Below are 15,558 nucleotides of genomic sequence, written 5' to 3' on the forward strand. Positions count from 1 at the left end.
GCGGAGTCCCACGGCCCGCTAACCCGCCCAACCGACCGAGGGGCGCAGCCGTGTATCGTACGGCACGATTCGCGATAAGATAGACGCGAGATAGGAAAATAAAGGTAAAGGTCCGGGGAAAAAAGTAATAGTTAGATCAATCTTGTGCCAATGAAGCAAGTATTAATCGTTTTAGGAGCGGCAGAGAGTCAAGATTTGATATTACAGGAAAAAGTCTATTATAGTCAGAACATAATACTCTAAAAGGCTCATGCAAGGCATAGTTAGATCTACAATGATTTAAAGTTAGGGGAATATAATTTCTAGTTAATCTACTTGGCACAGAAAAGTTTAGCCGGCTTAACAAGTCGGGGCAGTCAATATCACCATGTATAAGATTATAAATAAAGATAGTACCAATCATCGTTCTATGGTTGGCTAGGGATGTTAAATTAATCAAAAGAAGTCTACTAGAATAAGAAGGTAAGATAAGATTTGCATCCCAGTTTGGGCGCCGTAAAGCAAAAAGAATGAAGTTTTTTGTACAGATTCAATACGACCAATATGTATTCCGTATTGTGGACTCCAGACGGGAGACCCATACTCCAGAATCGGACGGACTAGCGAAATAAATAAAGTTTTAGTCAAATAAGGATCATCGAATTCTTTTGACCACCTTTTAATAAATCCAAGCACTCCTCTGGCTTTATTAACCATGGACGAAATGTGATTAGAAAATTTTAGTTTAGGGTCCAAGAGAAAGCCAAGATCGTTTCCAAGAGATTCTATCCAAAGAGCTGCCACTTAACTTGTAAGTCGCGTATATCTGATTGGCCCGATAAAAAGTCATCAGCTTGCACTTGGAGCCGTTTAAATTTAGTAAATTATCTCGGCACCAGTTTTGAAAATTATCTAGATCGGATTGCAAGAGGGATACCGGAGGTAACACGGAGAATTTCAGAAATTGAATTTTTAAAAAGGACCCTTTGTGACCTGCCATTCAGATAACTTGACATCAATTTAAGCAGATCAACTGGAAAACCTAAAAGGTCAAGTTTTTGAATAAGAAGTAAGTGATGTATAGAGTCAAATGCTTTACTAAAGTCAGTGTAAATGACGTCTGTTTGAAAACTACTATTGAAGCCTTTTATCACAAATGTAGTGAGCTCTAGAAGGTTTGTGATTGTGGATCTACGTTTAATAAATCCGTGTTGACACGGAGAAATGATTGATCTGCAAAGGTGCTGCAAATGAGGTGTAATAATTTTTTCAAAAAGCTTAGGAATAGCTGGAAAACTAGAAATACCTCTGTAGTTACTGGCTTCTAACTTGTTACCATTTTTGAAAAAAGGAATAACAAATGATTCCTTCCAAATATTTGGGAATTGGGAGGTTTCTAGAGATAAGGTAAATAACTTGTGAAGAGGTTTGCACAGGGCCTTAGCGCAATACCTAAGTACGCACCCATGAATACCATCGGGCCCTGGCGAATAAACAGGCTTAATACGAAGAAGATCCGAAAGAAGAGAGCTTTCTGTTAAAGTGGGACAGAATATGAGGCTTGACTTGGACATGGTGTAAGAATAAGGCTGTGATGAATAATCTAAAGTAGAGTAAGTCGTTTGAAAAAATTGGGCAAATAAATCGGCTATTGCCTGATCTGTGGTTGATGCTGTTACAAAGTTATGGATATTGTAGCACACAACACATGTGCGTCGACGACCAAATAGCTTACAAGAGAGAACGCTATAGTCGGGTGCCCCGACTATCAGATACCCGTTACTCAGGTAAAGGAAGTGCGAGGGAGATGGAGATAGAAACTTTGATCACGCATAACTTTTTAACGAATGGTCCGATTTTAAAAATGGCTATATCGACTCGGCTAGTGACCCTGATCAAGAATATATATACTTTATAGGGTCGGAAACGCTTCCTTCTAGCTGTTACAAACTTTTGCACGAATACAATATACCCTTTTACTCTACGAGTAACGGGTATAAAAAGGTAGACCAGACTAAGAAATTTACGAAACACTATTATTCACTTTGGTGGCTCGCATAAAAGTGAGGGTAATATGTGAGAGTACCAAAAGAGTAGAAATAAAGTCCAGATGGCCATGGAACAGCTGTTAAGTTCGAATTTGAAATAATTTAAGTTGCAAGCATTACTTGTTTTTAACGGAAAAAACCTTAATGTAACCTCCTTCTTTCCTATCAGGATACAGGGGTTTGCCAGCAAATTTGTATTAATTTTTTTCTAATAGCCTTTCATTATCTTCTCATAATTTCGTGCTTACAAAAACCGGGATAAAGCCGTAAATCTTAAGCTCCGAAGTATTTTCACGTATGCACACAACAATAGGCTTGGCCGTCTATCAGAGCGGGGAGGTGGTGTCATAATTTCCGCGGACTTAAACCTCACGTAAGATGTGTTATTATACCCTTGCAGAGGGTATTATAATTTTGGTCAAAAGTGTGCAACGCAGTGAAGGAGACATCTCCGACCCTATAAAGTATATATATTCTTGATCAGGATCACCTTCTGAGTTGATATAGCCATGTCCGTCTGTCCGCCTGTCTGTTTCTACGCGAACTAGTCTCTCAGATTTTAAGATATCGAATTGAAACTTTGCACACACCCTTCTTTCTTTTGCACGCAGTATCCTATAGCTGCCATATAACTGATTGATCGGAAATGCCATAACTTTGGTGTTTGTAAAGTTAGGAAGTTGGGATTTTCTATGGGCTTCATTTTTGGCCAATCAGTCCGACCTACCAAATTTCATAAGGATCGGCCGACTATATCCTAGAGCTGCCATATAACTGAACGATTATAATGCCATAACATAGGCAGTTGGGATTTTTTATGAGTATTAAGAATGCATCTTATGAATAATTTTGAAGAATATAATTTACAGAGTATTCTGCAAGGGTATATCAACTTCGGCTCCGCCCGAAGTTAGCTTTCCTTTCTTGTTTTTTGATGAATTCAAAATTATTTCATTTATTTGCGTTAAGTTATTATTATCTGTTTAGGGTAAAACCCGTTATAGCCACAGTTCAAGAAATAGCCGATTATTTTGTTCAATACTTTCAAGCGATTTTTTATACTTACACCATATCCATGCCGAACGTTTTATTCTGTCCCATTTCAACCGAAAGTTATATATTTTTTATCTTTTACTTATTAAGCACGTTTACTCGCAAGGGCCTGATGGTATTCCTTGATGCTGAAGCCAGGTGCAAACCCCTACAAATGACCCTCCACTACAAATGACCCTTACGATACAAATCAGTGCTTGTTACGCGCTGAGCGCTATTCCCCTCCGTACTCTTGGAACCCAGTAGTTAGTAGAGAGGATAGATACCTCCGTCCTTGTGTAACCCGGTAGTAAGTGGAGAGGGTAGATCCCTCATTGTCAACCGAGTAGTTCGGCATTAACATACAAAAAAATCGGATGAGGCCTCGCCCGAAGGTCCAGCCCCTGGAATTTTGGACCCGAAGACGAGTCGAATACTCGATATTCCACTCATAAATTTACTAACTTCTAATAATAGTAAGAGATTAATTAGAAAAAATATACTAGAGTAAAATAGCAGTATTTAGTGGAGAGAGAACCCAGTACTCAGTAGACAGGATAGATCTCTCCGTCCTTGTGTTCGGACCCGAAAACGTGTCGAATACTCGATATTCCACTCATAAATTGACTAACTTCTTTGACCTACAAGAAACTTGGCTGCGACCTCGCCCGAAGGTCTAGCCCGCCCGGAGGCAGAATACACAGGTGAAGGCTATTCTGACGAACAACGTAGAGTGTGCGGACCTCATCCCTACTTTGAAGCTCCCTAATAGCTTCCTTATAGGTTCAAAGTGGGATGAAGGCCCTGAAGAAAATGATCCAAAAGTCACTGTTCAAAAAATTAACAGTACCCTCTAGCCCAGTGTTTCAGTGCCTTACGAATTTCTTGTAATCGCAGAACCCAGTAATTAGTGGAGAGGATAGATCCCTCCGTACTAGCGGAACCCAGTAGTTAGTGCAGAGGATAGATACCTCCGTACTTGTGTAACCAGTTATCTAGTGGAGAGTCTAGATCGCTTCTTGTCAATCGAGTAGTTCGGCATTAACCTATAAGAAGTTCGAATGCCGCCTCGACCGATGCTCCAGTCCGTGGATTTTTGGACCCGAAGACGAGTTCAATTCTTGACATTCCACTTAGAAATTGACAAGTTTTTTTTTTCTACAAGAAACTCGGCCCCGCCCCAGGTTCAGCCCTTGGAATTTTCCGTCCGGAGGCAGAGTGTGCGGACTCCACCCCTACTCTGAAGCTTTTAAAGTCGGCGGAAGACCCTAAAGATAATTATCCAAAAATCCCTGCTTACTAAATGAATAGGATCCTTTAGCCCAGTGGATCAGAGACTTATAAATTTCTTTTAAAGAACTCCTGAACCCGACTGAAAACTGTACCTCAACCATAGAGCATCCTTACAGAAGTAATATGGTCAGAAAACTTAACTTTTTGATCTAGAAAGACGCCAAGACGATCAACCTGCATATTTCTAGTCAACGCATAGCCACCCAGCGTGTATGTGGCATATTGAAAAAAGTCATTACTTTACACTTAGTGCTATTTAAATCCAATTTTTTTTACAACACCATATCTGAAAATATTTAGATCAGATTGTAATCCTGTACTACAGGAAATTTCGATATATTGCAGGCATAACTTAAATAATGTAAAGAGAAGTGGGCCAAGAGAGGTCCCTTAAGTTACTTGGATAAAATTAGAGATAGAGCTTTTAAAGACGTTGAGTCCAACCATTCAGATAACTCAAGATCTATCTTATAAGAATAAAAGAAGTGAGTGATTTATTGGAGAGACTTTTCAACCTCGTCAAACTTCCATTCAAGACTATCCAGGCCCAAGTCTCTGGTCTTAATCAACCCGTTGCCGCTCAGTCCCCAAAATTCTGTCATTTTTCTATTCGATCGCCTTCCAGACCCGGGCTGCATTTAGAAACTTCAGCTTAACCAGTCCCTCAAGATCTTATTAAGGGAATTCCTGACATCCCCCTTGCGGACCCCAAGTTCTTCGAGAGCTCCCAAATCGATGTCTTGATAGGAGTCGACATTCTTCGTGCATGCTCACCTCGGCAACTCCAGGGCTAACATTTGCGGTTCACTTCTCGGCCAGGAAACCATTTTTGGATGGGTGTTGACAGGCCCCATATCTCCAGCGGCCCCCCGCAATGTGTCCGCCTTCTCCACGCGAGTTACCTGCGGCCTTAACGACTCGTTGGATCAGCTCCTGGGAGGTGGAGGAAGTGCCCACACAGATAGTCCCCGAGTCTGATTCTGTCTGTGAACACAATTTTGTCCAAACTACAAGAAGGGACAATCGTGGCAAATACGTTGTGACGCTCCCCTTGCGCGATCCCGAGCATAGTGGTTCCGAGCTCGCTCCTTTACAATCCTTTGCTCTGGCTTAATTCCTGCGTAACGAGCAGCGCCTAAAAAGGGATCCTCCCCTGAAGGCCCGATATGATGCTGCGATCCAAGAATACCTCGATTTAGGTCACAATGCCGAGGTCTCTTTGACGAGCAGTTCCGCAACGTACTATCTTTCGTGCCCGAGAGCACGACCACTAAAGTGCGGCTGGTTTTCAACGCCTCTAGCCCTTCCGCAAACGGGACCGGTCTGAATGACATTACAATCCGACCTCACAATTCAAATCCTAAAGTGTCGATACCTTAGGTTCGTATTCAACGCCGTAATCGAGAAGATATATCGGCAAATTTGGGTAGACCCCAAGCATACTATCTTCCCGCGTTTTCTGTTCCGCAATTTCGATGGGGAAATCCGCGACTACGAGTTGAATACCGTCACCTTCGGAGTCAATTGTGTCCCGTTCCTAGCGATCCGTGTCCTGCAACAGCTCGCCGACGACGAAGAGTCGAGGTATCCGCAGACGAGTCGGATTATCAGGCAGTACATGTACGCCGATGACGTACTCGCGGGGGCAGACTCCAAAACCGAAGCGGCTATCCGCGAGCTCCAAGGGGCCCTGGGTTCAGCAGGATTCCTTCTTAGAAAATGGACATCCAAAAGCAAGGCGATTTTGGCTAACATCCAGAGTGACCATCTCCTTCGCGCTGATGTTCATGCAGGACATTTGGCTCCAGAATCTAGGATGGGACGATGCCCTCCCTGGAGATTTTTGCCGAAGATGGGTTGACTTCCTGGAAAATTACTACGCTCTCGACATTTAAAAATCGAGCATCATGAGATCTGCGACGCCTTCCAGAAGGCGTACGGCGCAGCAATTTACGTCCAAGTTGTGGCTGGGTCCGCGGTAGTGGTGAACTTGCTAACGGTAAAGAAGCGGGTGGCCCCAGTAAAAACGGTGTCGCTCCCGCGGCCTGTCAACAGATCCTCAAACGGAGACATGAGCTTTCGCGAGCGCTAGATGAATCGATAAGCGTAAGCGAGGTCTCGCAAGACCTTGTCGAGCGTGGAAAAACGCTCAAGAATGTCTTCAGAGGGAGCCTTCGCAACATGGACCTTGACTGCTCCCTACTCGAGTTTAGTCACAGGGGTCATAGCCTTGAATGCGCCACTCACAGCGAGCCCTTTGCAGCCATGCAGGACCATGCCACCACAGCTGGCTGTCCGCGAGGTCTTGAAGCGCTACCCTCCGGCTAGCGAGATCTGCCGGGTTATGCTCGGACGTGTGCCTATTTCTCCACATCGGTGAACTGGGTGATCTTAATCACACGATTTGCCACGAACGTTGTCCAGTGGCACGCCGCCTTATGCAACCAGGCGAGAACAATCGAAGAAGAGCTTTGTTGCTGCCCTACTCTCTCGCGAGTTTCTCCAAGCTCTCAAAGAAGCTGTGACAGGTGCCTATAGTCAACAGCAGCTGCTCTGGCAGTTCATTACTCCGGGAGCACCCCATATGGGAGGCTTGTGGGAAGCAGGTGTTAAGAGCTTCAATACCCTGTTTTACAAGTCTACGGCGACACGAAAATATTCGTTCGAAGAGCGGTCCACGCTTCTGGCTAGGATCGAAGCATGACTGAATTCGCGTCCGCTCGCGCCAATGACCGAAGACCTCACTGACCTGTTGGCACTTACGCCTGGGCACTTTCTTTTTGGAGGGCCCATCCTCGACATGGTTGAACACGGGAGAAAGAGGGACACCACATCTATTATAAGCCGTTGGCAACACCTGAAGGCTCTTCATCAACAATTTCGTCAGCAATAGAAGGAGGAGTACCTCAAGGAACTCCATAAGCAGAATAAGTGGCGAACCCCAACAAGAAATCTCCGTGCCGGGGACATGGTGGTAGTCAAGGAAGACAACCTTCCGTCCAATGAGTGGCGAATAGGCAGAATTGACGCAGTGTTTCCAGGATTCGATGGCCATGTTCGTGTGGTCGTCATCCTTCTTCCGATAGAAACGTCCGCCTGTCCGCAATAACCAATCGCCCCTCCACATCGGTGTTCCAATTCATCACTCCGATTCATAGCTTCAATTCATAGTTCCAAGCCGTAGTTCCAATTCGTAGTTCTTATCAGTTCTGATCCAAATTTTTCATTTGCCCTATTCCGCCAATCAGATCTCACACGATGTCTCTACGTCCACGCAGCGCCATTGCATTGGAAAACAGACGAACTCGAGGTATGCAATCCTACCGTTGCCGAGTCTGTAGCGGGATCCATCCGCTTCGGAAATATCGTCGATTCTTCTGTCTGAGTGCCGAGAAGAGGCTCTTGGCTGTCCTTGCCAACCGGTACTGACACCGCTGTTTGGCCCACGAGCACTCCGACGGAGCGTGTCGTCGAGGTGATCGCTGCAAAACGTGAGGCCAGGATCACCACACGCTCCTACATCTCCACGAACCGCCGATGTCTTCACGGCAGTCCAACCCAGCGGCACGCCGGTCTCAAAGCCCCGTTGCCACTCCACGGCACTCTTCAGCCGCTCCTCGGCCCTCGTCCGCCACTGCACGGCATTCTTCAGCCGCTGCTCGGCCCTCATCCGCCACTCCAGGGCATCCGCACTCCAATCCGGGATATTACGCTGGCTGACCAACGTGGATATGGGCGCGGATATGTATTCGAGCGTGATGCGACCGGGCTTTCTTAAAATACAGAATAGACTACCAGTGGCCCAGAGCACCGTGTTTGGGTGGGTCGTGGGTCGACCAGCCGTGAGAAGAGCAACCAGGCTATGGTGTTTAGGTCAGTGGCCCACTACACCGTCGCTTTCTCGCAAAGTCCGAGCTCCGGAGTGCGAGCCTCGGGTTTCGGATCCGAACTCCTCGGTCGTCCGCAGCCGATCTCCCGCTCTCGCTTCAACGGAGTAAAGCGGGCGGGAGCGCGGTTTTATGTTTAAGTTAAGTTTTTAGTCTCATGTATGCAGCATGGTAAAGCTCACCTCTTGAATTACCACGACGCCCCCGACTTATTCATTTCGTTCACTTTGCATTTGCGCCGTGGGAATTTTTTATGGTGCCTTACAATGACTTTTTGTGGCAGGATCGCCCCCTACAACAAATAAATTGTTTTCAGATGCAAGAAGGCCCAAAATTTGCTGATGTCCTCTATAAACTCCCAGTATGGTCAGAGATACAAGCTACATCAATACACATCGATACCAGAAGCGGTTTCTTAAGCTTATCCGCTGTATAATACCCTCCACGTTCTTTGACTTATTAGGTGACCGTTTTTTAGCGGCTGGTGATTACATTGCAAAACACACCCACTCTTGACTCACCAACCCCAAAGGAAGACAGCTGTACAACGCTATAATAACAGCAAGAAACAAGATTGGTCTTATCTCTCCTGGTAAGCCTACATATTGGTCAACAGATCCTAATAAGAAGCCTGACTTGCTTGATTTTGCCGTCACAAGAAGACTGGCTAGAGATCATGTCCACGTGGAACACTTAACTCGCCACTTTTACTTAATCTCTACGATCATCTACAGCTTTCAGAACGCATATATGTTCTAACCTCCCCTAAAACAGATTGGCTTAAATACTGAAAGTACGTAAGCACCCATATTGATGGCTTCCCAAACATGTAACAAAAAGAAGAGATTGACAGCTCAGTTGAAGAACTAGTGTCTGTTATGTCACTAGCTGCACAACACTCCACCCACATTATACAGGCTTGTAATCCTTATAACAACTGTCGGGCTTCTGGGCATATTAACTAACTGCTACGCAATAAACGAGGGCTTCGGAAGGGTTGGCAATCCCATTTATCGCCTGCCTCGAAGCAGCGGCTTAAAACAGCAAACTATCTTCTAGGCGAAGCCTTAGAGGATAAATTTAATCGATCTCAATTATCCTATTTGCAGCATCTCTTCCCAAACAGCAAACGATATCCACTGTAGAAAGCTTAATCATCGAAAGTGAGTCGCCATTACACACACAAACAGGAGAATGAGTTCGCAGCAATGAAGAGAGGCAAATGAATTTGCGGCACATCTAGAAAACGTTTTAAAACCACTCCCACCAACAAATAGCTTTGTGCTCCCAACAAACATCTTCCCAGAGGCTACCCTGCCCATCATATTCCAATCAAGAGAAGTGATAAAAATGATAAGGGCTCAAGAAATAAATAAAGCGCCTGCACACGATTTAATATCCACTAAAATGATTACAGAATTGCCGAACTGTGCAGTAAATCTTTTCACCACAATATTCAACAGCATGATGAAATTGGGCTATTATCCACAACAATGGAAAAAGTCTGTCATCACTATGATCCACAAAGCCGGAAAGGACAAGTCCCAGCCTTCATCATATAGGCCAATCAGTCTCTTGCCGTGCCTATCAAAGATATTTGAAAAGCTGCTCCTGAATCGTATAAAGCAACACCTAAAGTCCCATAATGCCATTCCAAACCACCAATTTGGAATTCGCGAGAAACACGGAACTATTGAACCAGTAAGCCGAATAACCTCCGAGATACGAAATACATTTGAAAATCGAGAGTATTGTTCCGCAGTCTTTCTGGATGTCGTCCAGGCCTTCGACCGCGTTTGTCTGTACGGCTTAATTTATAAAATTAAAACCTTGCTTCCACAGAACACCCATATAATACTGGAGCCATATTTTGAGCATAGAAGTTTCGCAGTACGATGTAAAGATTTCCTCTCCGAATACCATCCAATTGAAGTAACTTGGAGTAACTCAAGTAGCGTGCTTGGACCAACACTGTATATAATTTACACAGCAGACCTTCCGACAACCAGTCTTACAACAACCTCAACATTTGCTGATGATACTGTCATTCTAAGTCGATCTAAGTGCCCCATAAGAGCAACGCAAAAGTTATCAGCTCATATCGGGCTTCTAGAGAAATGGCTAGCAGATTGGCCCATAAAGGTTAACGAGCAAAAGACTAAACACGTCACCTTTGCCCTAAACAGACAAACTTGCGCCCCACTATCTCTGAACAACATTCATATTCCACAAAGAACTGAGGTAACATATCTTGGAGTCCACCTTGATAGACGGCTTACTTGGCGAAAGCACATCAAAGCCAAAAGAACACAACTTAAATTAAAAGAAAGAAGCCTACATTGTTTAATAAATGCCCGTTCTCCGTTAAAATTGGAATACAAGGTACTTCTGTACAATGCAGTTCTCAAGCCAATTTGGAAATATGGCTCCGAGCTATGGGGAAACGCATGCGTTAGCAACCTAGAAGTAATACAGCGAGCTCAATCAAAGATACTGAGAACTATAACTGGTGCAAAGTGGCACATATGGAATGAAAACATTCAGAGGTTTAAATGTGGGATCTGTTAGAGTCGAAATCGACAATGTAAAAGAAAAGTATATGATCAAGCTACAGGCTCATCCAAATAGGCTTGCGCGGCCTTTAACCTGTAATACTAGCCATTCACGACTCAGGCGAAGAGATCTCCCCACCCAGCAACAATAGATATGGCCGTTCTCCTAAAAAAACTTAATTTTACCTAATTAAATTTATGTGTGAGGCTAAGATTTGAATATTTGTCGTTAGTCTCGAAATAAATAAAAATATCGTAATTAAAAAAAAAAAATGTTGTCAAAATAGGACAACAAAATCATATAGCTGCCATAAAAGCAATGGCAAAGTGCAGCGCAAATTATATTTAGTAATATAGGCATAGAAATATAAATGTAGTCGATTTGTAATAACTGCAAGGGTATATAAACTTCGGCATGCCGAAGTTGGCTGCCTTTCTTGATTTTAATTACAATCCCTTGTACTAAGATTTTATTTATTTCGCAAGTCCGTCCGATTTTGGAGTATGGGCCGCCCGTCTGGAGTTCACAATACGGAATACATATTGTTCGCATTGAATCAGTACAAAATGCCTTTCTACTTTTTTTTTTTTTTTTTGCTATCTTCTCCTTCTTATTCTAGTAGTCTGCTGTTAATTAATTTAAAACAATGATTGATACCGTCTTCATTTATAACCTTATTCGTGAAAAGATTGATAGCCCCGACGCGGTAGGTCGGTTAACTTTTTAGTGCCAAGTAAATTAACTAGATATTATATTTCAATAATATTGAATCATTGCAGATCAAACTATGAATGTCATGAGCCGTTTAGTGGATTGTGTCTGACTATAATAGACTTCTCAAATTTTGACTTTGCCGCTCTTAAAACTATTAATACTTAAGCCTAATACTCATATCGAAAAACGAGTTGCTAGCGTAAAAACTTTAATCTTTCCAGTGTGACTGCATTTTCGAGAGTTCATCAGAATTAAGCGTGCTACGGTCGTACTGTCAATCAGTTGGGTTTGTTGACAAGCAGTTAAAATTCAAAAATCGTATTTGCGGGAAAGAGCCTTTAAAGGCAAGGTAGTTGGCAAGACAAGTCTGCCGCTTTACAAATAAATTAAAAACAAGAAAGGAAAGATAACTTCGGACGGAGCCGAAGTTGATATACCCTTGCAGAATATTCTGTAAATTATATTCTCCAAAATTATTCATGTGATGCATTCTTTATACTCATCAAAAGTCCCAACTTCCTAATTTTAATACCCTTGCAGAGCGTATTATAGTTTTGGTCAAAAGTGTGCATCGCAGTGAAGGAGACATCTCCGACCCTATAAAGTATATATATTCTTGATCAGGATCACCTCCTGAGTTGATATAGCCATGTCCGTCTGTCCGTCTGTCTGTTTCTACGCAAACTAGTCTCTCAGTTTTAAAGCTATCGAATTGAAACTTTGCCCACAACCTTCTTTCCTTTGCACGCAGTATATATGTCGGGATCGGCCGACTATATCCTATAGCTGCCATATAACTGATTGATCGGAAATGCCATAACTTTGGTGTTTGTTAAGTTAGGAAGTTGGGATTTTCTATGGGTTTTATATTTGGCCAATCAATTCCTAACTTTAAAAACACCAAAGTTATGGCTTTTCCGATCGTTCAGTTATATGACAGCTATATGATATAGTCGCCGGATCCGGCTCGTTCCGACTTATATACTACTTGCAATAGAAAGACAACTTTTGGGAAAGTTTTAAGCAGATAGCTTTAAAACTGAGAGACTAGTTAGATCGGCTCTTCTTGTTATGCTGATCAAGAATATATATACGTTATAGGGTCGGAAATGTCTCCTTCACTGCGTTGCAAACTTTTGACTGAAATTATAATACCCTCTGCAAGGGTATAACAATACAATTTAAATTTAACAGTTACTTTTTTTATTTACTGATAATTATTAGCTAATTTAAAGTTCATAGCTGCACTTAGTTTTAACAGGCGATTTTTCTAAGTTTTTTCTAGGGTTTTTTCGTACATTTTTGACCTAAGAAACACTTTGCTCTGACAAGAGGCACCCCAAAAGATTAACACCCTCACAAGAAATCTCCTGCAATCTACTTTAACGGGTTTTTTTTTATTTTTTCCCGCCATTTTTTAAAATGTTCCGTGAGAAGCGCACGCCAAAAGATTAAATTATGTATACTTTTCGCTAGGGTTGACCCAAAATTAATTTCAGCAGACTGAAATTTTCTGGTATTTTTTCATCGATCTGAGTAACGAGGTGAAAAAAAGCCTGACGAAAAGTGTACGCCAGCTGTTTGCCTCTCGCTCTCCCTCATGACTGGCGGACAGTTTTCGTCGATCAGACTAGGCTTTACTTCATTAGTATAAAATTAGATCTTACTTCTCCCACAGACTTTTATCTCTGTTTTCATATCTTACGATACACGTCTGCGCCCCCGGTCAGTTTAACTGGTGATGGCCCGTAGGAAACCGAGGAAATAGAACAAAAAATCACTAGAATTTGGGGTATCAACTAAATTTTTTCTTAGTTCTTGGAGTATAAGCCCCTATGTTAGAAAATTAACTTTAATTCAACCAATAGATACTGTTCTTTAAATTTTAAGCTTTAGACAATATTTTGCGATTTTCTTCGAAAAAGCAAATAAATTGGTATTAACTTTTGAACAGAATGCTTTTTTGATTCTTTTAAGCTAAGGATTTTGCAATCTAGTTAGCTTTTAATGAAGTTAAGTAATGACCAAAATCACGATGATCATGAATTTAAAAACAAAACCGCAATAAAAAATACAAAAAAAAACTAAACAAGAAAGGAAAGCTAACTTCAGGCGGAGCCGAAGTTGATATACCCTTGCAGAATATTCTGTAAATTATATTGGTTGGCCGAAAATAAAACTAGTTTGCGTAGAAACAGACTGACGGACGGACAGACGGACATGGCTAGATCGACTCTCCTGGTGATCCTGATCAAGAATATATATACTTTATAGGGTCGGAAATGCCTCCTTCACTGCGTTGCAAACTTTTGACTGAAATTATAATATCCTCTGCAAGGGTATAAAAATAGGTTATTTTTTGTGCTGAAGAATAATAAAAGTTAACAAAATGTTTAATTTAATAAAAAAAGAACTAGGCGTATCTGTGCCAGTAATGATTTTTGAATGGCATATTTGATACTAACAGTAAATAATTTTGTGTTAACCCCGTTTTCTACTTCAGGTTGAATGGAAAGGTTTGACCGGTCCTATTCAATTTAAAGAAGGCCAGCGCGTGCAGTTCAAATTGGATCTAATAAAATTAAAACAGCACTCAATTGTAAAAGTTGGCGAATGGACACCACATGGACATCTTAATATTACCGAACCATCAATGTTTTTTGATTCTGGTTCCATGAATGTGACACTGGTAGTCATAACAATACTGGTCTGCAAAGAAGAAAAATTAAAAATATTTAAAACTGATTTATTTGTAAATTTTTCCTAGGAAACTCCTTATGTAATGATGCATTACGAAAAAAACTTTACCGGCAACGAACGATTTTATGGCTTTTGCGTTGATATATTGGAAACCATTTCTCACGAGGTTGGGTTTGATTATATACTGGATTTGGTACCCGATAGGAAGTATGGTGCCAAAGATCCAGCAACTGGTGAATGGAACGGAATGGTCGCTCAGCTGATGAAATATGTTCGTAAGTTCAATTTGCCGTCTTCAAACAATAATCATCTATAAATATTTAGAAGGCGGACTTGGCCGTTGGCTCTATGACCATTACATATGCAAGAGAAAGCGTCATTGATTTTACTAAACCATTTATGAATTTGGGTATTAGCATTTTATTTCAGGTATGAAATATCTGTTATTGTAGTGTTTGATTGGATCGAATGTCGAAATGCTTTGAATTTTTTTATTTAAGGTCCCTACCTCAGAGCCAACCAGACTGTTTTCTTTTATGAATCCACTGGCTATAGAAATCTGGATATATGTTCTGAATGCATACTTCTTGGTATCTATTTGTATATATATTGTGGGAAAACTTTCGCCTATCGAATGGAGGTACATTCATCCATGCGACTTAGATAATATTTCAATAGGCAACCAGTTTTCCCTATCTGACAGTTTTTGGTTTACCATTGGAACGCTTATGCAACAGTCAACCGATATTTATCCGAGAGCAATATCAACCCGAATAATAAGCAGTATTTGGGGTTTCTTTTCTCTAATTATTGTGGCATCTTACACGGCTAATCTAGCTGCTTTTCTAACCACTGAACGTATGATTAACCCTATCGAAAACGCAGAAGATTTGGCCTCTCAAACCGAGATATCTTACGGCACTTTAGACAGTGGATCTACGATGACTTTTTTTAGGGTAAGTCAAAAATTTTTTGGTCACATTCTTGTTTATTGTTCAAAGTTTACCAGGACTCAATGATAGAAACTTACAAAAAAATGTGGAGGAGTATGGATAATAAGAAACCAACTGCGTTTACCACTACATATGAGGATGGGATAAAGCGAGTTAATCAGGGTAATTATGCCTTCTTGATGGAATCTACAATGCTTGATTATATAGTGCAGCGAGACTGTAATTTGACGCAAATTGGAGGATTGTTGGATACGAAAGGTGAGATTTTCTGGCATAAAAGACAGTTCACTTGCCTTTAAATTTCCTAAATAGGGTGGGTTAAAAAAAAAATATTAAGGCAAAGGTAAAGCCAAACAAGAAAGGAAAGCTAACTTCGGGAGGTGCCGATGTTGATATACC

At 41.7% G+C, this 15,558-nt stretch overlaps 1 protein-coding gene across 4 annotated transcripts in view; it reads left to right on the top strand.

Annotated features, from left to right (window-relative positions):
• The window catches only part of LOC108044006 (glutamate receptor ionotropic, kainate 2), a 44,251-nt gene that overhangs the window by 27,414 nt on the left and 1,279 nt on the right, over positions 1–15,558 (top strand). For 3 of the 4 annotated variants that reach the window (XM_044460630.1, XM_044460632.1, XM_044460633.1), the window contains 5 exons: positions 14,010–14,213; positions 14,274–14,477; positions 14,531–14,635; positions 14,707–15,162; positions 15,216–15,417. In XM_044460630.1, the coding sequence (XP_044316565.1) occupies positions 14,010–14,213; positions 14,274–14,477; positions 14,531–14,635; positions 14,707–15,162; positions 15,216–15,417 (1,171 nt within the window). The remainder of the gene's footprint in view (positions 1–14,009; positions 14,214–14,273; positions 14,478–14,530; positions 14,636–14,706; positions 15,163–15,215; positions 15,418–15,558) is intronic. The other variant, XM_044460631.1, reaches the window with a different exon arrangement.

This window comes from Drosophila rhopaloa, unplaced genomic scaffold (genome assembly GCF_018152115.1).
Source record: "Drosophila rhopaloa isolate 14029-0021.01 unplaced genomic scaffold, ASM1815211v1 contig_203, whole genome shotgun sequence".
NCBI lineage: Eukaryota > Metazoa > Arthropoda > Insecta > Diptera > Drosophilidae > Drosophila > Drosophila rhopaloa.